Source organism: Lithobates pipiens, unplaced genomic scaffold (genome assembly GCF_037356315.1).
Source record: "Lithobates pipiens isolate NorthernLeopardFrog02 unplaced genomic scaffold, aLitPip1_a1.2 Scaffold_25, whole genome shotgun sequence".
Lineage (NCBI taxonomy): Eukaryota > Metazoa > Chordata > Amphibia > Anura > Ranidae > Lithobates > Lithobates pipiens.
The window spans coordinates 221,195,965-221,223,650 of NW_027507787.1; the positions used below are offsets into that span (position 1 = coordinate 221,195,965).

Sequence of the window (27,686 nt, forward strand, 5' to 3'; positions counted from 1 at the left end):
CAGTGATCGGATACATTGTATACAGAGAAGGTGTATTGTAGTACACAGTGAGGGTGTATTGTAGTACACAGTGACCGGATACATTGTATGAGGTCGGTTGGTATTATACAGAACTCTCTCACCCTCCCTATAAATAGAAGTGCCAGACTCTGCGCATTCCCGGCGGCCCCGCCCCCCGCTCCTCCCTCCGCTGTCAGATAGAAGAGGGCCGGTGGGGGGAGATGGCTCGTTCTACGTAGGTGATTGGTCACAGGAACAGCAGACCGTCCAATCGGCGGTAATGGTGACGCCCCCGGTCTCGGATATAAGAAGTGAAGGGGGTGCGGTCGCTTTCTTAGCTGTCTGATCTCGGAAGGTGTGTGATCGGTCATCGGTGAATTCAGGTAAATGGGGGCGGGGCGTGCTGAGCTGGCCGATATCAGATTGAGAAAGGCGGTGGGGGGGAGATCTGTCCCGGATTGGTAAAATTGCTAATAAGGGGAGGAGGAAGGATGCGGGCGGGCGGGGCCTTGGCTTCCCATCTGCCGGGTAATATTATTCTCCGAGATCATTCATCCCTCCATCCCATCTACTGTCCTATACGTGCTTCTCTGTGCAGATGACACCGACCATACATTCTACAATCTGATCTATTTTAAGGCTACAATCCATTGCAATAGTATGTAGGCCTGATAACTTGGGCCCCTGGTACCCTAGGCTGGTGCTCCCCATACCCCGATACCCTAGGTTGGGGCTACTCTGATGCCCAGGGCTCCCGATGCCCTGGGCTGGGGCTCCCCATACCCTGGTACCCTGATGCCCAGGGCTCCCGATGCCCTGGGCTCCTGATACCCCGATGCCCTGGGCTGGGGCTCCCCTGGTACCCTGGGCTCCCCATACCCTGGGCAGGGGCTCCCTCATACTAGATAGCTTTGGTGTGCAATTTCCTTCAGATACAATCAGATTGTATAGTGTATGGTCAACCAAAAGAGTACACTCAGTGTAGATTTTCTTCCTATTTTTTTTCCTTTATAAAACATGTAAAGTTGCCTATACACAAATGAAATGTTAAAGCCTAACTCCGGGAAAAGTAAGGCCTCCCTTTTAGTGGGGCAGCACTTGCAATGGTTGTTTGCTTGTAATTCCTGTCTAGGGGATGTTCTACCCCCCACCCAATCATCCAACTCAAATGGGTTGTCAACTTCAGATCAATTATTCCTATCAGAGATTGATCAGTAAGATATAGAGATATATATATATATATATATATTCTCTATTTTTTTTTTTTTATATATATAAGCCCGTATGACCACCGTAATATTATCAGCTTACTAGTCCTTGCATCTTATGGGCCATTGGTGGCCGGGGTCAGTAAACGTAAACCACTGAGCCACAGTTTTAACGCCCATGACACAAATGCAGCCGCTCAGGGCTGTAACCATGCTGAGGAGGAGGATGAAGTAAAACTTTAATGGCCTATCACAATCGGCAGGTGACCCTGCTGCCAAATAAGACCCATTCTAGTGAATAGGGGGTGCAGCGGATCTGCATTATGAGGGTTAGAGGAGGTGTCTGCCAAGCGCCCACTAAACTGTCTCCCGCCATGGATCCCTTTTCAGAAGGGCAGTGGTATACCCGCATAGAATAATTCTTAAAGTGGTTGTAAAGTCAGAGAAGGCTTACTGCCAGCCCCTGCGTTATACCAATGTATGCTACACATAAATGTTTAAAACCATGCCTCTACATCATTTAAGATCACCTCTGTGCGGTCACGTGACCTCCCGCTGCTCTCCTCCCCCCGATCTAAGGGCTACAGTGGGAGGGGCTGAGATCCCACTCTGATGTCAGCCAAGGAGGTCATGTGACCGCTGTGCTGTCCGCGCAGCCCCTCCTGGTGTCACCCTTAGATGGGGGGGGGGGGGGAGAGAATGAGCAGGAAGTCACGTGACCGCAAGGGCGATCTGAAATGAGGTGTGGGCACCATTTTAACCTCGTCACGCTGGCATGCCTTCTGGCCCTTTAAAGGATTTATAAAACAGGGGGCAGGGCTTAAGAGCGCGTGACCGCTGTGATTGGCTGTCAGTGGTCACGTGGTCACAACTCCAGATTGCAACGATTGGGTGCTTTCGGTTAGGTGCTGGTAACTGTCTGGAGCTCTCAACACAGCTGTTTGGACTGCAAGTCACGCAAATATGTGGCCCCTTGGTGCCAAGAGCCAGGTGCCGAGAGGCCACATATTTGCATGCGGCTGGCGCTAAGAGGTTAAACAAACATTTACACTGTGTAGTAGAAAGCAGGGGCTGGCAGTAATCCGTCCTACTCTGAATTTACTGCCAACTATTAATAGCGGCGGGGGAGGGAAGGAGATCGCTCACACAGGAGCTGGCAGGGAGGGGGAGAGGAGAGTCTGCGGGCTGATGGAGGCACTTGAACTGACCACGGTAGCCGGGATCAGCAGCCATGATTACCGTGGTCAGTTTACATAGGGGGGACACAGGAACGGGCAGGATCAATCAGGTTTTTTACTGCATAGAAAGAGATTAGACAGCACAAGCACTATGCTGTTTAACATGCTTTAAAGCAGCGGGAATTTTTTTAGGGTTACAACCCCTTTAAGATTTTTTTTTTCAGGCTTTTGTATTCCTACTCTTTATCTGGTGGGTCTGTCAGTAACACTTCCTGTTCTAGAAATTGTGGTGGGGGGGGGGCCTTGGACTTTTTAGGCACTAGCAGACAATGTACAAAAATATATACTTGTATAGATGTAGAAAAATTATATTACAATCCACATTAATGAGTCAAATTCTTTAAAAAAAAAAATTGCAACTGTATATAACAGACTTACAACTACATGGAATCCGAAAGATGAGAATATCATGGCATTGTCGCAATGGAGAAGAGTGCGTTTACATCGCAGTGAAGTGATGTGGACTTCGCTCTACATGTTGCGTGCCTTGTGCTTCTTCAGGGACATCAGGGTGACAGAATAGGCAAAGTACAGGGCGGCTGCTGGGGGGGGGGGGGAGGTTTGGGGGGGTAGGTAGTCCTGTCAAGAACTATAGTTTAAGTATAAGGAATCGGTTCAGTAGATGGCTAATGATTAAAGGTGGGGGGAGGAGAGGAACGGAGACGAGACGGCAAGTGCGTGCACGAGACGGCAAGTGCGTGCACGAGACGGCAAGTGCGTGCACGAGACGGCAAGTGCGTGCACGAGACGGCAAGTGCGTGCACGAGACGGCAAGTGCGTGCACGAGACGGCAAGTGCGTGCACGAGACGGCAAGTGCGTGCACGAGACACCAATTTGGCAATGTAGTCACCACAGGCATAGAGGCTTCAGGGTTGTCATTGCTGATAAACCTCCTATTTAATGCCCAATGCTGCTTAAGGGTCGGGTCGAAAACGGGTCGAAATTTGGCTAGTTCATCAGGAGCCTGCCTAATTTCTATCCATCTATGGGCAGGCTTGTACTGAAGTCTACTACAGTACAACCAACCTGTCATGGTTTTTTTTTTTTTTTTGTTCAATCACTGCCTGTGTTGAATACTGTCCCCCGTCGGATCGTGTCTGCCCTGTACTGCGCTTGTGCAGTACGGAGGACAAGGAGACGCCGAAGGTCTCTGAAGATGAGTGGTGCACTGAGTCCAGGTTCAAGCCCCACCATCCAAGTGGACATAAAATAAAAAATGGCAGAGCGAAGCGAGGCTGTGTCCGAAGCGTGGTGAGCGGCCCTGTTACCGTATGTCCACTTGCATGGTGGGGCTTGAACCTGGACTCGGAGCAGAAGGTACTAGGAAGTGCACAGGCGCCTTTCATCTTCGGAGACTGAGTCTCCTTTTCCTCTGTACTGTGCAAGCACTGCGCCTGCGCAGTACGGGGCAGACACTATCTGATGGGGGAGACAGTTTTTAGCAGAACACCTGCAGCTATAGCCACCAGCAGTGATCATTGTATTCTTCTGGCTGGGAAACCTCCCGCTGTCAGAATACAGTAGCACAACAGCAGGGATTCACCCATCAACAAAGACTGTTGCCATGGGGGGGGGGGGGGGGATTTTTCTTTCGGTTGAATGAAAGAATATTGCTTAATTGTATGGTTTGCCTTACATTTTGATATAAGCATAGCTGTAAGCACAGCACTGGGAAATTTAATCTGATGGGCACCCAGTGTCTGGAAGTGGCTTGGGGTGCCCTCTTCCATGGTTCCTAACCGAGGAGCACTGTGGCCCCTGTGATGGCACATGGTGGCCAAGATCGTTTCTTTGCTTCTTGGACAAGTAAAATGTATTCCCTTCTCTCTGAGTCTTCAGAAGATGTTTGCAGTTGCTGTTGTGAAGGTTCTGCTTTGATGTAGTAAATGTAGCTTCATATATCTAGAAGAGAGAATTGTTACTATGACACACCCTGTTCACTGCCTGTGGCACTACTTGTACTCTGTCAGATGTAATAAAGTTTTTTATTTTTTTTATTTTTTTATGTAATATTATACAAGCTAGTTTTTTGTCTTCCTTTCTACTTTCCTATGCCTGCTGTGCTACAACCGAACCTACGTGGCTGCCTTACACAGTTGTCTACTTTTTTTTTTTTTTTTTTTTTTTAAAGGGTAAGTGGTTGTCTATGTTGTACGGCTCGTTTACAGTACATCTCTCTGCTCAGCAGATTTTTCTCTACCTGGCTGCTGAATACTTTTATTTATTTTTTGCTGTTAGTTTCTCCTCTTCCATTGCCAAATGTTTTCTGTTTATCCCTTTCAGTTGATAAACATTTTCTGTTTTTCCTTATCTATTGCCAAACATTTTTTTTTATTTGCCAAACGTCTTTTTGTTTTTTGGTTTTCCCCTTTGCCAAACGTCTTGTTTTTACTTTTTCTCCTTTGCCAAACATTTTTTTGGATACGAATATTGTATAATACTTAGCCAGCCTAACTTTTAAAGTGCCACTAACCTCTCCTACACATCCTGCCCACACAAGCGGCAGCAGCAAGATGCTCCATCTTGGGGTTCTTCCTTAGCCCCTGACCTGTAGCAAAAGAGCCAGCTAAAGCGAGGGGAATTGTTGCCAGAAAACATTAGAGGAGACCCCCCCCCCCCCATGCACCTAGCATCCCTGGGCAGTTTTCCAGATATGCCTGTGCATTGGGACAACCCTAGGAAGGGGCTGACTTATTTACTGGCTCCTTCCAACGCTGTTTGGGATCACATGGGGGATCATATGTGACCCAGACAGGGAGACGGATTGGTGCAGTGTGGCAATTACAGAAACAATGCCCTTTGCGTCTCTCTCTCAAGCAGCTGAAAGCCGGTTTCTCTCCCGGGTGGCTTTCAGCTGCTGGAGGAAGATAGACACACAATGCATTGTTTCTGTAATTGCCGCACCAATCTGCGTTCCTGTCCTGGTCCCCTACAGGAGGACTGCCCCCCCCCCACCCTGGTCCCCGCGCATTGGTGCAGCCTCAACGTTTTTTTATTTTTTTTTTGTTTAGCAGAAAATAATGGGTACAGTGCTGCATGACTGCGCACTTGTCAAAGTGTGACAGTGCTGAAAACTGGCCTGGGCAGGAAGGGGGTAAAAGTGCCCAGTAGGCAAGTGGTTAAGGTATGCTTGTAAGTTGGCGATATCCTGAAGAGTGGCATTCCACTATATAGCATGGTGCCATCTGCAAACACTAAAATGGTACTTCTAATCCCAAACTCTATATTTATAAATGGGTTAAAAAGTAACAGTCTCAACACTGAAAATTTAGGTGCACCATGAATGACCTTAGTCATGAACATAATTTACTGTCTGCCACGTTGGCATCTCTGGGTATGAAGCCATCCAATAAGGTGTGGCATTTAGTGCATTCCTGACGCCTCTCTTGGATTCTGAAACCTATTCTGAGTCGCAGCATAAATGAATGAGTATAAATGCTGTTTGGCATCTACATAGGTTCCAGCTGTTGAGCTAGACTCTCGTGTCTGTCTATGCCAGGTCACGTCTGGCATGTAGTCGTCCAGCCTGTGCCATGTATTGTATGTGGCAAGCGTGTTTGGTTTACTTTGGCTGGTCTGACTTATGACTTTCCCCATTTGGGGAGTTCAAGGTAGATGGGTGTTAGGTGGGTGTGCACAGCTCTCTGTAATTACTGGCTGCTGTGTGGAGGGAGGCGAATGTCCCCCCCCCCCCCACCCCACCCAGCCAATTCCTCAGCCAGGAGCTCTGCACGTAGGCACACGCCTCTCTGCTGTCACTAAAGCTCTTACGTAAGCAGAGTTGATGCAACTCAGAATGGAAATACGTAATGGAAAGAAGCTTTTCTGGAAAGGTAAGTAAAAGGTAGACCAACTTCTGTCATCCCTTGATGTAAACTATTTAAAGGGCAACTAGACATTGAGGAATTTCTATAGGATTTAGAACTTTTCTTAGATGGGATTCTGTACGTTGCAGAAATAAGTAGCAATAGGTGGTTTTAAAGTAGCAATTTCCAAGAAAATAGAACAGAATTCCGGGGAAATAAATCTTTTTAGGAAATTAACCACTTCAATACCGAGCATTTGCCCCCCTTCCTGCCCAAGCCAATTTTCAGCTTTCAGCATTCGCTTTTTTAATGACAATCGCGCGGTCATGCAACACTGTACTCAAACAGAATTTCCCAAGGCGTCTTTCAGGACAGCACCTGAGAGATAGCGACTCCTCCCTCCTCGTTAGGAAACACCTTCTTCCTCCAGACTTTAAAGGGAGGCGCCTCCCTACCACACCTCAGTTTTTGTGTTTCCTCCGGCCCGGAGGGAACACCTTTTGGGAGGGAGTCTTTTTCTCTTAGGTGTTCCTGAGGGACTAGGCTTCTTTCCCTCTTTTTCCTCCTTTAGAGACCCTCTGTCCTCCCGACCTACCCACGCCTCGTCAGCGGTAGCAAGCGGGCTCCTCTTCCCCTCTTGTGCTCGGAGAGAGCCGAAGATTCGGTGACCCGCACGTTCGTGGGCGCGGCGGCGCACGTGTGCCGCCGCCATGTTTTTTTCGGCGGTCGCGCCGGAAGTGACAGAGCGGGTCATCGGGTCAGCTGAAACGTCGTTTCCGGCGTGGACGCAGGGGGGAGGAGGGAGGACAGGTGCTGGTGCCTATTTCCGCTTCCGGTCCGGTGCAGCTGCACGGCGTGACTCCGGAGGCGGCGTTTAGCCACAAGTGGATTTCTGCACACCTGTTATGGAAGACTCAGCGTCTGCAGCGGTGGGGACAGGCAGCGGTTAAAGTCTGCCTTTCTTTTTCCTATTTTCCTGGCGTTTGGTCTCGCTCTCTCTTTTTTCCCCCCTGGTGGCAAGGGGCCTGTCTGGGCACTAGAAGCTGACTGGTTTCTTCTCAGTGCACCTGTGTGGTGATCCCTATCAAGGCTGAGACTGGGTCTCACTAAGGGTTCCCTGGTTTTTTTCCTTTTTTGTCTTTTTCTTCGTAGGCTAAGAGCTCTGACCCAAAGAAAAGATGTCCTTCTTGCAGGGTCAAGCTGGGAGAAAATTGGAAGAAAACCCTATGCAGTCCCTGCATTACTTCTTTAGTTAAGGAGGAATCTGCCTCTGTATGTGAGGATCTGGTGGCCTCTGTAAAGAAGGAGCTGTACGCCACGATCCAGAATTTTCGTGACTCACTAGCAAATCCGGCTGCTAGTCAGCCTGCCACTTCAGAGTCTTCCCAGGGGTCTCTCTCAATCCCGGTGTTGGAATCTCTGCCTGAAGACCCTTCAGATAGGGAAAAGCAGTCCGCTGCTCTTTCCGTTAAAGATTCAGAAGAGGAGTTGGAGGATTCTGAGGTAGCCCCTCTAAATTCAAACTGTCCCTTGAAGAGGTCGATGGGCTCCTTAAAGCCATTCATGCTACGCTTGGTTTAAGTGAGGAGAAAAAGGAATTATCACTCCATGACCGCATGTATGCTGGTTTGGATGAGCCTAAGGGCCGAACGTTCCCAGTTCATCCGGTCATCTCTGAGGTCATTAGGAAAGAATGGCAGGATCCAGAGAAAAAGCCCTTTTTCTCCAAAGCCCACAAAAGACGTTTTCCTTTTGAGGACCCTGCAGCAGTATGGAACAAGGTGCCCAGACTGGATGCCGCCTTTTCCCAGGTTTCAAGGTCCACGGATCTGTCCTTTGAGGACATGGGAGTTCTGAAAGATCCAATGGACAAACGCATGGATCTTTTGCTCAAGAGATCATGGCAATCAGTTATGAGCAATTTAAGACCAGCAATGGCCACAACGTGTGTAGCCAGAAATTTAGAATACTGGATTAACCAGTTAAAGTCACATATAGCTGCAGATTCCCCTAAACAGGAAATCTTAGATTCTTTTCCTACCCTGATTACGGCAGTGGCTTATGTTGCAGATGCCTCAGCTGAGGCAATTAAGATATCAGCCAGGTCAGCAGCTCTAACTAATGCTGCAAGAAGAGCCTTATGGCTTAAAACCTGGCCGGGTGACTCGGCCTCAAAGAATAAGCTGTGTGGGTTACCCTTTTCAGGGGACCTGCTCTTCGGCCCTGACCTCGATAATATTCTTGACAGGACAGCCGATAAAAAGAGATCCTTTCCGGTCAAAAAGAAAAAACAGGTACCAAAACGTCTTTTTCGACCTCAAAAAGCTCAGGATCAGGACAGCAAGTTGCAGGGGAGAAGGAAAAGTTGGTCCGCCCCGAAGCCGAAGGGTAGAGGCGGAATTCTCTTCCGTCCTCCTACACAGGCCGAAAAATCGCAATGACTCGTCTCTGCGGGTGGGCGGAAGATTACAAGAATTTCTTCCGCAGTGGTCAGTGATAACTTCAAATCAGTTTATCTTGACCACTCTCGCGCAGGGTTACTCACTCGAGTTTGCCAACGACCCCCCAAAAAGGTTCCTGATTACCAACACCCCGCGGGACCCAGTAAGGGCCCTGGCCATGAAGTCCTCTCTAGAGGAACTGATGCAACAGGGCGTAGTAGTACAGGTACCCCTGCAAGAACAGCAGGAGGGGTTTTATTCCCATGTTTTCCTAGTAAAGAAACCGACAGGAAAATTTCGGTTGATTCTCAACCTAAAACCTTTAAACGAGTCCATAAGGTACAGGAAGTTCAAAATGGACTCAATTTTTTCGGTCAGAAATCTGTTGACGCCAGGATGTTTTATGGCGTCAGTAGATTTAAAAGACGCTTACCTACATGTTCCAATCTCTCCCCAGTCTCAGAAGTTCCTCAGGCTGGCAGGGAGGTTGGGGGGTGTGGTTCATCATCTCCAGTTCAGGGCCCTGCCCTTCGGCCTGTCATCATCTCCCCGAATTTTTACCAAAATAATGGCAGAAGCTTTAGCGCCGCTGCGACTTCAGGGAATCGCAGTTATTCCTTATTTAGACGATCTGCTGTTTTTCGCCCCATCCAGCGAGGAATTGCAGACCAATCTAGACAAAGCTCGCAGCCATCTGGAGGCTTTGGGGTGGATTTTGAACCTCCAAAAGTCGTCCCTAAACCCATCTCAGGAGATTCGGTTTTTAGGGTATTTAATAAATTCGGTGGATCAAAAAATCTTCCTTCCCTTAGACAAAAAGGACAGGATTTCCGGTGCAGTGTCTTTATTACAGACCAGCCAAAAGCTGACAGTAAGACAGGTTATGTCAGCTTTGGGGATTCTAACTTCAACAATGCCAGCAGTCCAGTGGGCAAGAATGCATTTCAGGTGTCTGCAGGCTTTCCTTCTAAAATCTTGGGATCACACAGTGGCATCCCTAGAGGCAGAGGTGAGAGTGTCAACCCAGGTAAAAAGGTCCCTATGGTGGTGGAAAAGACAGGATGTCTTATCGGAAGGGTTAGTCTGGGCTTTTCCAGTCGAGAAAAGACTAACAACCGACGCCAGTTCCTGGGGGTGGGGAGCCCATCTAGGAACACGTTTCACTCAGGGGTCCTGGGCCAAAGAGGAGACAATAAGGTCCTCAAACTGGAGGGAGCTCAAGGCGATTGCCTTGGCTCTGGAGTTGTTTGTTCAGGAGCTTCAGTCCCATCACGTCCAGGTCCTAACAGACAATGCCACGGCGGTGGCTTATTTAAACAGACAGGGGGGTACAAGAAGCAGGTCGCTTCAGGTACTGGCCATGGAGATTCTTCGGTGGGCGGAAAAACGTTTGTTATCCCTATCAGCAGTCCACCTAAAAGGGGATCTAAACAGGTTAGCGGACTTCCTAAGCAGAAACGCTATTCAGGAAGCGGAATGGTCTCTAAACCCGGAGGTATTCACAATGATTGCCGGAAAATGGGGTTTACCAGAGGTGGACCTGTTCGCCTCAAGGGTGAATGCCCAGGTCCCCCAGTTCTTTTCCCTGGACAGTCGCGATGGCTCGCTGGGCACAGATGCGCTAGCTTATCCATGGGAATTTCGTCTTTGCTACGCTTTCCCCCCATTTCAGTTAATCCCGTTAATTTTAAGAAAAATTCAGAGGGAGAAGGTGCCAGTTATTCTAATCACGCCCTTTTGGCCAAAAAGGGCCTGGTTTTCGACAGTTCTAGGTCTGGCAATCAAGCCTTGTTGGCATCTGCCCCTCAGACACTATCTGTTGTTGCAGGGCCCAGTAAACCATCCAGGAGTGGCCAGCCTGGCCCTCACGGCCTGGTTTCTGAAAGGCAGCTCCTTAGGAGCAAGGGGTTTTCCAACCATTTGATCTCTACCCTTTTGGCAAGTAGGAAAAGGGTTACGGGGGCCATTTATTCTAAGGTTTGGAAGCGTTATAAAACTTGGTGTTTGTCAGCCGCCCAGGTGACAGGGAGCCTTGTCTCCATCTTGGAGTTTTTACAGGATGGAGCAGACAAGGGACTGGCAGTTAGTACCCTGAAGGTGCAGGTAGCAGCCCTGACAGTGTTCTTAGAGAAATCTGTGGCCTCAGATCCGCTGGTGATCAGATTCTTTAGAGCCCTTAAAAGATCTAGGCCAGCTCCTATTAAGGTTTTTCCTAGATGGGATTTGTCGGTAGTCCTACAGTCTCTAACAAAGGGGCCTTTTGAGCCTCTGGTGGAGGCTTCCCTTAGGTTTCTCACATTAAAAACTGTTTTTCTGATTGCCATTGTCTCTGCACGCAGGATCAGTGAGCTAAATGCGCTGTCAGTTAAAGAACCATATCTTTCCATTTTTCCTGACAGAGTTATTCTTAGAACAGATGCAAAATTCTTACCGAAGGTAGCTTCAGTGCAGAACCGTATACAGGACATAGTACTGCCAACCTTTTGTGTTAACCCCAAAGGAAATAAGGAGACTTTTTTCCATACTTTGGACGTCAGGAGGACTCTGCTGAGTTATTTAGAAAGGACGGAGTCCTTCAGACGTTCAGATTCTGTTTGTACTTTTCTCAGGAAGAAAAAAGGGTTTTCAGGCTTCTAAAGTTACTTTAGCTAGATGGCTGAAATTAGCTATCTCGGAGGCATATTCCCAGGCAGGATTATCCCCTCCAGCAGAAATTTGTGCACACTCAACCAGGGCTCTGGCGTCTACGTGGGCAGAGAGAGCTGGTGCCACCCCGGAGCAGATCTGCAAGGCGGCGACATGGTCGAGTTTTCACACATTTGTGAAGCATTATAGACTGGACCTCACTTCTGCCAGCGATCAGGCGTTTGGCAGAAAGGTCCTGCAAGCTGTTGTCCCGCCCTAAGGGGTAAGTCTCTGTTATCCTCTCAGGTGCTGTCCTGAAAGACGCCTTGGGAAAGACCAAGTTAGACTTACCGGTAACTTGTTTTCCAGAAGTCTTTCAGGACAGCAAGCATCCCGCCCTATGGTATTGTATTATGCTACGCTGTGACTAACGTATGTGTTTGTGTTCCAGCCGGGGCCGGAGGTTCTCTTCTACAACTGAGGTGTGGTAGGGAGGCGCCTCCCTTTAAAGTCTGGAGGAAGAAGGTGTTTCCTAATGAGGAGGGAGGAGTCGCTATCTCTCAGGTGCTGTCCTGAAAGACTTCTGGAAAACAAGTTACCGGTAAGTCTAACTTGGTCTTTTTTTTTTTTTTTACACCCACAAATAGTTTTCTTTTGGTGGTATTTAATCACCTCTGCGGTCTTTATTTTTGTGCTATAAACAAAAGGTACCAGTTACTTACCGGTAACTGTCTTTCTGGGAAATCTTCCAGGACGGCACACAAGAGATGAGAGGCTCCTCCTTACAGGAAACACAATCAATCGACAGCTGTTTTAAGTCCCCACCCTTCCCCTTGATCCTCAGTTTGTAGAGAAGTAACTCCTGAACCAGGTTCAGGAGGGAAATCATTCCTCATAGGTACTCACCTTCTAGTGTTCTAGAATTTTCCCTCCTCCAACGGGTGGGAAGTAGGCCTGCCGTCCTGGAAGATTTCTCAGAAAGACAGTTACCGGTAAGTAACTGGTACCTTTCTCAAGTCATCTTCCAGGACGGCACACCTGAGAGGATAAACAAGTACCTCAGGTCTACCTTAGGGTGGGGCCACTGCAAGACCCTCTTGGCGAACCTTTGTTCTGCAGTGAGCTTTACCTCCACTCCATACGCTCATATGCTTGATGAAGGCATCTTAGCTGGATCATGCGGCTGATCTGCAGGTCTGCTCCACAGATGTTCCTGCCTTTTCCGCTTCGGATGCAGTATCTAGGTGAAATGGGCTCTTAAAAATGGAATCGGAAAACATGTTAAACTTGTAGGTTAGCAATGTTGCCTATCTCACACATCTAACAACCATGGCCTATTGTGCCTGTAGGTGCTACTTAGAACCACTAAAAAGATAAATAAGAGACCTGTGTAAGACGAGGACACTACATTATTCAATAAGAGGGCCTGTCTTCTCAATCTTGTGTATGTCTGATGTGCAGCAATATAACCATTATGAGCAGAGATGTCACCAGACTCAATGATGTGCATTTCTGCTGTGCAGCACAAAACCAGAAAATACAGACCACCTTCACTGTTTTATTTTTCTGATCTGTAGCCAAACAAAGCAGTACCTTTAGGATATAAAGGACAGCAAACAAGCTTCAGTGCAGTACATTTCTGATGTACAGCAATATAGCCCTTATAAGCAGAGATGTCACAAATCTCAATGTGTATTTCTGCTGTGCCACAAAAACATCCCAGCAAGGACAAACTTTCACCACTGATCTACTGGTGTGCAGCCAATGAGGAGTCATGGTCTATCCCTTTATCAAATAACCAACAGGCAATTTATTTCATAGGCATAGCCTGGGCTGTAGATACTAAACCTTCACTACCAGTGAAGGAACAAATCCTAAAATGGTTGGACACCCTACTATTAGTAGTTGTTGTCCTACCTTACCTCCATAGACTGAGCAAACGCTAGCCAGCTCAAACCCAGGTGGGTGCTGATTAGCAACTAAAGTCTCAATGAGCCCAGCCCTAGAGACCAATTTAAGACAGCCTCTAGAAGAGGTGGTTACCAATTTAGCCTGGGGGGGTAAATAGCTATTTGCAGGCTTCAAACAAGCAATTATGTAGCTCTTGCATAGGTTTGCACAGAAAATCCTCAATTAAAAGGATGTAGGAAGCGATCTATGGTAAATCGCCTTTAGATCTGCCACTGAGTGGAATGTAGCCCAAACCAATAAAAAAAAAGTTTCTTCTTACCTCCTACACTATAATATAACCACAGTGTAAAGGTGGAGTGGGAGGTTGGAGCTTATGAAAGTTAACTATAGCAGGCAACCCCCAAAAGGAGGATCTGTCACAAGGGAACCCCTACTGTGCCACACAGTAGCTTGGTCTCTGCCCATCCTTGAATGTTAGGTCAGCTTTTAAACATCGTGAAGCAACTTCAGATTCCTAGCAGCTGGGTTAATAGGGCCGGTAATCTAGTGCACCTGCTGACCAGGGGAGCTTCTGAATCCACCAACCACTGCCCAATTAATAACTTGTTCAGTGGTATACCTGGCCTGTAAGTAACTTTGTATCTACCAGGTCCCCTCTGTACGCTATATTCATCCCTACTAATGTACCACAACTGGGCATGTAGGGAGAGGCTGGCAACCTACTGCTGTGATAACCACAGTGTCTCTGCTGTAAGAGGGAGCTGTGGCTGGTGGTTTTAGCAGTGGCGTCTGCGCTATTTGTATCCCGACCCCAAGTTCTGCACTGCACCAGTCAGTATATACACAGGGAAGGGGGAGCAATGGCCTACCTACCTCTTTCTCATCTGAGGTGGTTTAGGCACACTCGTTCCTCTGCACCACCTGTCCACCATAAAGCTTCTCTGATGTAAGAGGGAGCTGCAGCTGGTGTTTTTTAGCAGAAGCTTCAGGGCTATTTGAATGCAGACCCCAGGTGAGATCTCAATTGCCCAGAAACCCTCTGGCTGGAATTGGGGATTTTGCAGCTAAATTCCCACGGCAAAAGGAAAGTACTCACTGTTGTCGTCTTCCTCTTTTTGCCACAGCCAGCGGGCTTGCTTTTCCATCCTTATGGTCCACACGCAAGGAGGATAGCCGCCAAAGTGCTCCCCCCCCCCCAACTGCTGTCCCCATAGGGAGGTGCCAGGTTAGGCTGTGTCCTGCACTGTACCAGTCAGTCTATATACATGGGGGGGGGGGGCAATGCCTTCCATTCCTCATTCCCATCTGAGGTGGTTAAGGCAGACATCCACCGTAGTAAACTGGTGCCTCCTTGCTCTAGAGAAAGGAGGATGTGGGCGCCTGCTCCTACTGACTCTCAGCCTTCCCTCCTGGGTAAGAACGCCGCCGCCATTTTCCCGAAGTTTGAAAATGACGCGGGTGCTTGTTGCCACGCCCTCTCCGGCAGCCCGCGCGAGCTACCGGGAACCCAGGAGTCAGGGACATGATCCCCCTGGAAAGAACCGATGGCCAGCACCCCTGTCTGAACAGCCACCTGTACAGGTAAGGAGGGGAGACAGGATAATGGCCCCTGAAGTTCTGGGTACACCACTGTACCCAGGGTCCTTCAGCTCTCAGGGGGGCTCTTCCAATTTCTGCTGCCCCCCCCCCCCGAGAAAAAGATAGGGGAACCCCCCAGGAACGACAAGAATATCCTACCAGACCCAGAGGCTTCCCAAGCTTGTGGTCCGGCTCCCAGGGGGAGACCACCAGCCCCAGGCTTCGGGTCATTTGGAAAAAACAAACAGTTTCGCTGTGTAGGGAGAAACACAATCAAAAACTGAGGATCAAGGGGAAGGGTGGGGACTTAAAACAGCTGTCGATTGATTGTGTTTCCTGTAGGGAGGAGCCTCTTATCTCTCAGGTGTGCCGTCCTGGAAGATGACTTGAGAAAGTTTTTTCTTTTTTATAAAATTTTGTAAATAAGCTTTCTCCTTCACTTATGGAGGAGGAGGAGGAGTCCCTGGTGGACATCCAGGTGGCGGGGGGGGGGAGGGGCTGCACTGAACTGATCAGCGCAGACTCCTCCCCCATGTCAGAGCAGCCAATAGGCTCTCTTCTACTTGCGTCTGTCAGCACGAGTAGAGAAAAAGCCGATACACGGTTTTCCTGTAAAGAGACTCCATCAGACTTTACCTAGATCGGAGTTGCGGTGTGTCAGACTGATACCTCTCCACACACGGGCGCACGCCGGCTTATTTTGATCACATCATTTGATGCCCAGTCAGGATAACTGAATCCCTTCCTGCATGTCCTTTTGCTATAGGTTGGGTGGGGATGTGATTAAAGGCAGTGCAGCAATAGGCTGAACTGCAAGGTACATTAAAAGCATAGGGGGTTCATTTACTAAAACTGGAGAGTACAAAATCTGGTACAGAAACCAATCCGCTTCCAAGTTTTTTTGTTAAAGCTTAATTGAACAAGCTGAGGTTAGAAGCTACTACATTTTTCACTTATTGCTCTGGGTGACAATTTAGGTTGGGTTCATATATATATATATATATATATATATATTATGCGACTTGGATGTGGGTTTTTTCTACATCCAATCTGCATGATGGACGAGTGACCGGTTCACACAGGTCCAGGGCGGCCGCGGTCTGGATTGAAGGGAGGTCCTGTGCAAATTCAGACTGGGATTGCACCTGAACCGGTGGACAGGGACGCACTGGACCCCATGCTGTGAACCCTGGGACAATGTATGTATATAGGCAAAATGTTATAGTTTAGGATAGGGCGGAGAGGGATTAGAGCACCTGTCTATGAATGCGGTCTGCAGAGATTCACCCCCCCCCCCCATTTACAGTTCTCACTGGGAGTGTATGGAGCAGACAATTTTTGGTTGTTGCCAGAACAGTAATGATGGGGAAAGTCCAATGGGGTACACTAGTTATGGTGACAGCCAGGGATTTCCTCACTTCCTGTTATGGATATAGAACTGGAAGTAAAGGAAAATCTTCCCAATGAGACACAAATGGCAAGAACCTCACATGAGTTATTACCCCCCCCCCCCCCCCCAATTCCCATCACTTTCTATCTAGGAGAGTGTTCACCATGACACCTAGAGGGGGAATCTCTGCAGCCAGGACATAGACGTATGCTCTGAGGCTGAATAACCGCTTTTGTGGCTGAGCAGTGGAAAATTCCATTTCTAATGGTATGCAGTGTAAGTTCTGACCGCGGTGACAGGAATTCCATGAATATGTATACACTTGTGACCTTGCTTGCATTGCTGGAGGTGCGCTTGGGGTGGTGGCAGTCTGTACCAATCAAATCTCTGAAGTCCACATGCCAAGTATTGTGTTTACATGCAGGGCCAGATTAAGAGCATCATGTGCCTGGTGCTAAGGATTTTGGTGGGCCTTTTTATGAAAATAAATAAAATGAAAATGCACACAAGGGGGAGGGGTGGGGGGGGGGGGGTGATACCGAGATAGGGAGCTGAAAGAGAGGGGATGAGAGGGAGGGGAAAAGAGAGAGAGGGGGTGAGAAAAAGGGGAATAGAGAGAGGATGAAAGAGAGAGAGGATGTTGGGAAATAGGGGGTTGAAGGGGGTGAGAAAGAGAGAGAATGGGGGATGAAGGTGGTGAGAGAGAACAGGGTGAAAGAGAGGTGATGAGCGACAGAGGGGGTGAGGGGGTAAAAGAGAGGGGGTGAGAGTGAGGGGGTGAGTCTGTGGGGGGGGGGGGGCAGCACAGCATAGTACATTACATGGGGGGGGGAATAGCACAGTACATTACATGGTTGGCACAACACATTACATGGTAGATACAGCACATTTAATGGTGGGCAAAGCACAGCAAATTACATAGTGGGCACAGCACATTACATGGTTGGCACTGCCCAATAAGCACATTACAAGGTAGGCACAATACATTATATGGTGGGCACAGCACATAACATGGTTGGTACAACACAGCACATTGCACGGTGAGCACAGAACATGCACAAGGTGGGCACAGGACCTTATATGGTGGGCACAGCACATGACATGGCGGGCACAGCTGAGCACATTACATGGTGGGCACTGCACATTACAAGTGGGCACTGCACAGCCCATTATATGGTGGGCACAGCATATTATATGTTGAGTACTGCACATGGCATAGTGGGCACTGCACATGACAAGGTGGGCACTGCATGACGCAACATGACATCGTGAGCACTGCACACCACATTCCATTGGGCACATTGTTGGGCACTGCACGACACAGCACAGGCAATTACAGTGTGAACACAGCATATTAAATAGTGGACACCACACATGACATGGTGAGCCCTGAACTGCACATTCCATTGTGGGCACTGCACGACACATGCCATGGTGGACAATGTACAGCACATTACATGGTGAGTACAGCACATTACATGGTAGGCACTGCATGGCGCAGCACATGACATGGTGGGCACTGCACAGCAATTTACATGGTGGGCACTGCACATAACATGGTGGGCACTGCATGGCACAGCACATTACATGGTAGGCACTGCATGGCACAGCACATTTCATGGTGGGCACTGCATGGCATAGCACATTTCATGGTGGGCAATGCAACTGCACATTACATGTTAGGACCGGCATATTACATGGTGGGCACTGCTGAGCAGCACAGCACATTACACAGTGGGCACAACACACTACATGCTGAGCACAACACATGGCAGGGTGGGCACAGAACAGCAAATGACATGGTCGGAACTGCACATGACATGGTGGGCACTGCATGGAGCAGCACATTACATGTTGGGCACCGCACATTACATGGCGGGATCACTGCATGGCACAGCACATGACATGGTGGACACAGCAAATTATATAGCGGGCATTGCAAGGCACAGCATATGACATGGTGGGCACTGAATGGCACAGCACATGACGTGGTGGGCACATCACATGACATGGTGGGCACTGCACATTACATGGCAGGCACTGCATGGCACAGTACATGACATGGTGGGCACTGCACATTACATGGTGGGTACTGCAAGGCACAGCACGAAATAGTGGACACTGCACATCACATGAAGAGCAATGCAATACAACGCACAGCACATTACATGGAGGGCACTGCACATTACATAGTAAGCACTGCAATGCACAGCAAATGACATACTGGGTACAGCATATTACATGGGGGCACTGCAATGCACATGACATGGTGGGCACTGCAAGGCACAGCACAACATAGTGGGCACTGCACATTAAATAGTGGGCACTGAATTACACAGCACATGACATGGGGGGCATAGCACATTACATGGTGGGTACTGCAATGCACAGCACATGGCATGGTGGGCACTGAACACAAAAGAGCACACTACATGGGGGTCACTGGGCACAAGAGAGCACATGACATGGTGGGCACTGGGTACAAGAAAGCACATTACATGGGGGGGCATTGGGCACAAGAGAGCACATTACATGGGGGGGCACTGGGTACAAGAGAGCACATTACATGGGGGGCACTGGGCACAAGAGAGCACATTGCATGGGGGAAGCAGAAGTGTGTTCCCTAGCACAATAATTACATAACACCTCCCTTACAAATTGACTAACCTTATGTCAGCAGCATGGGAGATGTCCTTCCTCCCGGGCTCCTGCTATGAGGAGAACATCAGCGCCCCTCCCCCAGACAGCTCCCAGACACAGAGGATCTGTGTGAGTGTAACAGATCCTGTGATAGGAGTCAGACATCTGCAGAGACAAGCCTTGGCTGCAGTGACTACACTTGTCTCCTCCATGTGTGCAGTGCACAGAGGGGGCTCCTCTTCCTTCAAGAAGGCTACAGATAGTGATAAGCCACTGGCATGGGCCTATATTGAGGGAGGGGCCTGGAGCTTCAGCTCCACAAGCCCCTATGTTAATCCGGCCCTGTTTACATGTATTTAGTTGTCAGCATTTTTTTCTCCTCTCAGCCTTTACCAAACAATTATGTTTTTAGAAGTTCTTTCGGTGCACTTTGTAAAGGTTTCTGTGATTTTTGACAGTTTGTCACAGATAGGACTAATTGCACAACTTGTTTCTGGTGGAGCTTTGCAAGTTCTAGATCAGTGGTTCTCAACTCCTGTCCTGAGGACCAACTAACAGGCCAGGTTTTAAGTATTCCCTTTGGGAGATGCAGACTAGAATACTGCAATCACTGAGCAGCAAATGATATCACCTGCGACGCATTTCAGTTATCTTGCAAACCTGTCCTGTTAGTGGGCCCTGAGGACAGGAGTTGAGAAGCACATATCTAGAAAGCCTGTTGGGATCCCTATTCTGGCACTGTTGAAGCTCCCATAGGAGCCTGTTGGGATCCCTATTCCTGTCATTGTTGAAGCTTCAGCATACCTCCTGACATTTTGAGATGGGGAGTGAGGGACACCTACTAACAAACGTATGTAGGTAGAGGACACACCCCCTCAAACGAAAATTAACCAAAGAAAAGGTTAATTAAATCCACAAGGACTTTTCATACTACTATTGTGCCCTGTACACACAGTTGGACCTTCCGATGGAAAATGTGTGATCGTATCGTGTTGTCGGGAAATCTGATCGTGTGTGGGCTCCATCGCATTTTTTTTGTTGGAATTTCTGACAGTTTGAGAGCTGATCTTAAATTTTCTGACAACAAAATCCGATCGTTTAAATTCAGATCGTGTGTAGACCATTTCAACGCACAAAGTGCCACGCATGCTCATAATAAATTATGAGACAAAAGCTATTGGCTACTGGCCTCTTTATAGTCCCGTTGTATGTGTTGTACGTCACTGCGTTCTGAACGATCGTTTTTTTCCGACAACTTTGTGTGTATGCAAGACAAGTTTGGGCCGAAATCCGTCTGAAAAAATCAGATGGATTTTGTCGTTGGAATGTCCGACTGTGTATGGGGCATTACTTTATATTGGCTTTTAAAATGTACAAATGCAGCAATTTAGGAATTGGATGAAAGGTTTAGGACTGGGAAACACTTTTTTTGAAAGCTAAAAAGTGCATTTTAAATGCAACTATATAGATCAGACCAAGAGGGACATTACTCCAAATCAGGGACAGTTGGGAGCTATGGCTTCAGTGCTGGGAAGGTGGGCAAGTCACTCATCACAAGGCTGCTAAGGTGTGCCCTGAACTTGCAAATGCATCCACTGTCTTTTGGGCAAGTGTTGGCTTTGGCAGTGACGAGCTGTTCTGACAGGCGCTCCTTTGAAACTCAGTGGGTCAAGAGATGTTAACCACTTAAGGACCGAGCCTCTTTGAGATTTGTTTACAATTTAAATATTTTTTTTTTGATGAGAAATTACTTAAAACCCCCAAACATTATAAAAAAAAAAAATTTCTAACACCCTAGAGAATAAAATGGCGGTCGGTGCAATACTTTCTGTCGCACCATATTTGCGCAGCAGTCTTACAAGCGCACTTTTTTTTGTAAAGACACTTGTCTTATTTTTTAATTTAAAAAAAACAGTAAAGTTGGCTTTTTTTTTTTTTTTTTTTTTTTTTAATATTGTGAAAGATGTTACACTGAGTAAATTGATATTCATCATATCATACTTCAGAATTGTATAGGGAAACGTGCACAGTAGTACATTAAGGGACGCCCCTTTGGACTTTATATGGCAGTAATATAGTATCAAAGTCAAAACTCCAATTGGCAAATGTATATAAAAAAGGCAGAAAGGTGCCAACTTTATTATAGTAATCAAAAAGAAATGTATGTTGCGCAATGAATAAAAAATCGTACATCGGTGAATATTGTAAATGTATGTAAGAGGATAAAATACAATGACCCAAACCCAAAAAGCATCAACCAAACCACACAAAGGCTGGCAGGCTGATTTCAGATGGCATGGACCTAACATGTTTCAGAAACCAATTTTACATCGATATATATTCCTTCTTCAGGGGTGATATGGAGTTTAGGTAATTGTATTCAGATCTGTGAAAAATATAAAGATACATAAAGTTCATCTGACAACAGCAAACAAAATATACATCTGTTGTCAGAATTTTTGGATATAAAGAAATGCCCTGTTTCTCCCAAAAATAAGACCTAGTGTGATTGTAGGTCTTATTTTCAGGGTAGGCTTATTTTCAGGGAAACGGGGTAGGGCTTATTTGGGGGGTAGGGCTTGTACTGCAGCCATCAGACGATCACGCTAGGTCTTATTTTCGGGGAAACTGGGTATGTAAACAGAGCCACATGTACAACTTTTCCGTTCTGTAAGAAAACCTTGTCTCCATGTATGTCATAGTTCTCTCCTCCCTTGTCTATTTAGTTTTTGCTGGTCTAGCTCCTCCACCGCTCAACTTTTTTTATGTAGCCGCCATGAGTGGAGGGGAATATATTCACTTTAGTGACTTCTTTGTCTTCTGGAGCTGCTAAAATGACAACCAAGATGGCAGCATCCAACATCAGTCTTGGGGCTTTATGTCTACACATAGGAGGCTTTTACAGGTAAATGCAAAAAGAAACAGACAAGCAGCACCAATCTAAGTGTAGCAATATTAGTAAAACCTTTAATTCAGTAGCAATGCACTCACTGAAAGTAGGATAAAAGCAGACCTGTTTTTATGGGTCTTGGATGAGCATCAGAGATCCAGAGCGATATCCCCGGAGCACTGTGGGGTCTTGCTCTGCAGCGCTGACGGTTTCCAGTGTTCCGGGCTAGACGTGCTGCCAAGAAAGACCCCACAGCACTGCATGGATATCTCGCTGGATCCCAGATGCTCATCCAAGACCCATAAAGACATGCCTGCTTTTATCCTACTTTCAGTGAGTGCATTGCTACTGAAATGTTTTACTAATATTGCTACACTTAGATTGGCGCGGCTTGCCTGTTTTTGCATTTCTCCAAGAGTTTTCTTATACTCTTCAGAGTGCTGTGTTCCCTGTGTCAGCTACACTCCCTGTGGTAAATACCCAGGCTATGGACCCTATAACCCTTTGCCCACACTATACTTACACTATTCAAATAGTGACTGCTGCCCATGGGCCCCCCATTGGTTAGGACTTGGACTACATGTTTGGTATCCTGACGCTTTAATTCTTTCTTCATCCCAGATGGCAGCTTTGCCTGTTGGAAAACGTTAGCGTAATAATTGTGTTTTTTCCATTTTACAGGTAAATCACTTTTTCCTAAATAAAAAATACATTAAATGCACATAATCTGAACAATTTCTTGCTAAAAGATCTGTTGGTCAATGTGTCTTGATATGTTGGGAGCCTGTTGAGTATTTTAACAGTTCTACATAATTTGTGACCATTGAGTCTTCCATTATAATATTTTTATTTTATATATCCCAAACAAATTTTCTGGGTCAATTTTAATTTTTTGGTCAAATTGTCCTTCCTAAATAAATATTGTGCATGGTTAGTCCGCTCAGGATGTGTAGTTGAAACAAAACAGAGCTGTTGGTTGCATCAGAACAACCCTGAAAGGTTCATTTCAACAACCATGCAAAAAATGTTGCAAAGTGTTGACCCAGGAGGCTTATCCTGGTTTTTGGTGTTTTCACGGTCATCATTACGCACGACTAGTTGTGAACTATTTGGCAGAGGAAAGCTACATAGTGTTGGCTATGCTCATGCTATTGGTTACACTACTGCAGACACACAACTAGGAGTTGCTGCTGGGTTTTTTTTTGTTTTTTTTGAGTATTCGATCTATTTTTATTTTTTTTCCTACAGGTAGTTTGAGATCTGCTCAGCCTTTTCCAAGATGTTCTCCAAACTTGTCCAAAGACGCACCTTGGGTGCTCTCTGCAACCTCCGGGCTTCTATGAGTTCAGCTGGACCAGCAGCCACAGAGAAGCCTGTAGAAGAAGCATTGTCCTCAGAATATGTTTATGACAGAGAAGCAAAGTACGGGGCCCACAACTACCACCCTCTGCCTGTTGCTCTGGAAAGAGGAAAAGGTTTGTCTTAATTCTTCAATATCCATAGTTTAGCTCACTGCAGTAACTGATGTTGGTAGAATGGTAAATTTTTTGATGTTGCGGTTTGCCATGTACTCAAATTTATTACCCCATAAAAATGGCTACTCATTGTTGGATTTTGTGGATTAGCCTTCTTGAAGGGGATTTCTAGACTACCATTGCTGACCTTTCCTTCTGGTTAATTGCACATTGCTGTGCTAATCCAGTGGCTACAATATTTTCAGTCGGATTTGGAGCATGTATGTGGCGCAGCTCCCACATTCCGCCCTTAATTCATGTTTCCAGAAGGCAGTCCATATGGGTGGAAGGAGTGAGTATGGACTGTTAAGCTGCTCTCCAGCTTCTAAGAACAGATCTCTAGTTTCCAAGATTATTTCTGTAGCCAATACAATGTGCTGGGCTAAAATAAATCCATGAGCAAACGTCTTATCACACATCCAGATGTGAATGGCTATGGCTGTAACTGAGAAAAATGTCATACTGCGTGGCACCAGAAAAAGAGGGGGATCATTTTTAAAATCCATTATTCCACCAATAGGTGGTGTGGGTCAGCATACCCAAAAAGCATTATATATCCAAAAATTGGGAAGGGACTCCCAGGGACAGTAGGTATTAAATGCAACCTCAAATGGTAGACAAGCGTTTATATCAAACTTTATTAGGAAAAAATTGCATAAGGATAATACTACAAACTCCTATTTAAACCTCCACCCATCACTAAAATAACGTTCCTCTAAACCAGGGTTTCTCAACCAGGGTTCCTCCAATGGTTGCTAGGAGTTCCTTGAGCACTAACCAATTTTTGCCTCTAAGGTAAGTTCCCACTGACACCAATGATTATTTTAGGTATTTGTAGGGGGGAAAATGTAAGGAACGCTCTTCCACTGACAATCATACCAATGTATCATGAGTTGTAGATGTAGCCATTTTTAACAGGGGTTCCCTATGACCAAAAGGTTATTTCAGGGGTTCCTCCACGTTGAGTCTGCTCTAAACAGTCCAGACTCGCATGACTCAATCAGTAAACCACTAAAGTAACCCTCATGTAATATAAGTCTACCATGTCCATGCTCAGTTTGAGCTATCGGGTAAACCAAAAATTTGGTTAAGCCGCACGGATGGCATTAAGATAATGAGGGTAATGCATCACAGGCTAAACCTAATGGATGCTCGCAAGCTAAGGCAGCCAAAAGTTAAAAAAAAATCTAAAATCCATGTGGGCATGCCACTGCAAAAAAGGGGAAGGAAGAACGTGTGAAATTTATGGGTGTGCATAGAGGTTTCCCGACAAAGTGAGGTATTTTGATGAAGAGGCATACTTTCCACTGCTTTAATTCAACACAGTGCATTGTCAATTTCTGACAGTATCAAAGTCCAAGGGGATAAAGAGTGCCTATAATATTGTAGATATGACACGCCACTATTCACAAATGGGGTTGCATTTAATACCTACTGTCCATGGGGGGTTCCTTCCCTCAATTATTAGCTATATATGGCTGTAAATAGTCTGGGGGCCAGCATTTTACAGCTTTGAAGGAGGCATGGAGGTGTGTGGCATACACCCAGTCTACAGGTTGAACTTTTATATATGTCCGACTTGAATTGGCACATTGTTCCCAGGCACCATGTAACTGCTTTCTGTGTAGTTGGTTAATGGAAGAGTTAAAGAATACAAGACTCATTAAAATTCTAAGAGCCAGATGTTTAGTTCTTAGAAGAATATTATGAAAATGTAGCTAGAAATGTGCAGTTACGAATGGAGTGTTTACCCATCCTTGTTACACTTGCACTTTCTTGGTTCCAGAATAGTGGGGCGCCCCATTTACCAATGCTTGAAATGGCTCTATTCCCACTTCCTTCAAATGGGATATCCTGGTTATATGCTCGATAGAGCCTATGCGATCGCAGAGTCCAAAGACAGGTCAAATCTTTTGAGAAAATCGGGACACATAGTTACATAGTTGGTCAGGTTGAAAAGACACAAGTCCATCCAGTTCAACCAAAAAAAAATAGTATATATATATATATATTATCTCATACCAGCCCATATACCCAATTCTATACCCAGTTGATCCAGAGGAAGGCAAAAAACCCCAGCAGAGCATGAGCCAATTTGCTAAAGCAGGGGAAAAAAATCCTTCCTGATCCCTTGAGAGGCAATCACACAAATGTAGGGATAAAAAGAAACCCTTTTTTTTAATAACCAATGACCCACCTTTAGCACACAATCAGCCGGAAATTTCAAGATATTAGTAACATCGTGCATAGATGCTTGCCCATTCTTATTGTGGACGGTGTCTGTGCAGATCTTGTAAAACGCCGCTATTTTTAGCGGCGTTTTTATGACCGGATTTGTGGCGCATTTCGGCCGCTAGCGGGGTGCTTTTACCCCCTGCTAGCGGCCGCAAAAGGGTTAAAACCGACGCCAATATGCCGCAATAGCAGCGCTGATTTCAATGGGGACCAGCGGTAAACGCACCGCTCCTTCACTGCTCCCAAGAAGCTGCTGGCAGGACTTTTTTCTGACGTCCTGCCAGCAGCTTCTTGGGAGCAGTGAAGGAGCGGTGCGTTTACCGCTGCTCCCCATTGAAATCAGCGCTGCTATTGCGGCATATTGCCGGCGGTTTTAACCTTTTTTGAGGCCGCTAGCGGAGGGTAAATGCGACCCGCTAGCGGCCGAAATGCGCCACAAATCCAGCCATAAAACGCTGCTAAAAATAGCAGCGTTTTACCACACAATGGTGCAGCTTCTTTAGGGCGGATTGCAGGCACTATTTCTAACGCTATAGAAATAGTGGGGGAGAGAGAGGGGGAGAGAGAGGGGGAGGGAGGGAGAGGGAGAGACCATATTCTATATACAGCTATATATAGCCATGTGCTATACACAGTATTCAATGGGCCGGCCGGTTACCTGGATGGGTTCCTGCAGCACCTCCAGGCTCCCTCGTCTGCTCCGGGGACTTCTCTGCCTGACGGCTGCTCTCACGGCGGCCCCCGGCTCATTTAAACTCACAGCGTCCGTTACCGCGGGGGCCGCCGGAGATAGCCGAGTTTTGTTTGCTGAAAAGCGCTGTCGGAGAGGAGCAGGGCGGGGGAAGCCGAGCGGTGGCGGAAAAGGACGACTGTGGCCGGAGGTGGCCGAAGATGTGTGCAATACTATTGTTGTGAGAGCGCCGAGTGGGGGCGGAAAGAGACGAAGTGCGCGGCGCTGCGCTCGGAAGTACAGCGGTGCTCAAATGAATGGCTGTGCGAGTAGCGCAGCCATTCATTTGGCTAGGCTGTCACTGAAACCGGCCCACTGAGCCATCGGCCCACCAGGAATCTCCCGGTAGTCCCGATGGCCAGTACATGCCTGGGGACAGGTTCCAAGAACACCTGTATAGTATTGATAAGTCTGCCGACAAATGTTGGCCGACATTTTAATTGGTACCACAGTGGCTGTAGTGCCACTGTGGGGGTACAGACCTTGGAGAGAGTTCAGACACCCAAAAGAGGAGGAGATGCCTTCAAAATCCTTTGCAAAAGGGAGGTTTTTTGGATATTTTAATACCAGAAAACCTTTCAGAACGAACCATGAATGAGACATCTCATATTTTTAAAACTAACCATTTTTAATATGGTCTTTATCTGTTAAAATGTATATCTCTATCTGTATCCACATATAGACAGGTTTTTTGTGCCTTTTTCTTGCCACACTTGAATTTTTTTTCACCCTCTCATATATTCCTTTACTAGTATGTGTTCATTTGTCATGTATACACTGTTCTCACCAGGACTCACATTCACAGGTAATTTATTATGTAAAACGAACTTTTTTTTTTTTTTTTTTTTTTTTTTTTTTTTTTTTGCCTGGGTATTAAACACATTTTGTGTCTTGGGTTTGACTGAATTCGTTTTTTTTTTTTTTTTTTCGTTCCAAGCCCATATCATTTGTGGGACAGTAATAAAGCAGCTTGCCTCACATACCCTTCCTAATAAGTATCTATATCCAGGGCTTTTTTCCTCGAAGAATAAGTGCAGGAACCCCCCTCTTCTGAGTCACTAGTTTCCACCTCCTACCCACTTCTGAGCACCATTACTTTGGTTTCACCCCCCCCCCCCCCCCAATCCACCTCCCAGAACTGCCCCTTTTAGAGAATACAGAGCCAAGTATCCTTTTGTGGTGCTAGTAATTTGTATGGACTTTAATGATGGCAAGAAAAGTAATAAAATAGACCCTCCCCCCCCAGCAACAATGGGCCCCCACAACGAAATACCACCCCAGCAGCAACAGACACCACCAACATCAATAGACCCCTCTTTGCCAATAGATCTCTTCCATCAATAATTGACCCCCAGCAACAATAGCTCACCCCCACTCGAATAGATCTGCTCCAGCAACAATAGATCGCCCATCAGCCAGCATTAATAGATCCTTCAGCCCACCCCAGCACCCCTTGCCATTACACACAGTAAACAGTGC

General features: G+C 46.8%; 1 protein-coding gene across 1 annotated transcript in view; it reads left to right on the forward strand.

Moving 5' to 3' along the window:
* The first annotated feature begins 228 nt into the window (after positions 1-228).
* OAT (ornithine aminotransferase) overlaps positions 229-27,686 on the forward strand; it is a 40,574-nt gene continuing 13,116 nt past the window's right edge. Inside the window, exons 1-2 of the mRNA XM_077455571.1 lie at positions 229-383; positions 22,977-23,203. Of these exons, the coding sequence (XP_077311697.1) occupies positions 23,008-23,203 (196 nt within the window). The 5' untranslated portion in view covers positions 229-383; positions 22,977-23,007. The remainder of the gene's footprint in view (positions 384-22,976; positions 23,204-27,686) is intronic.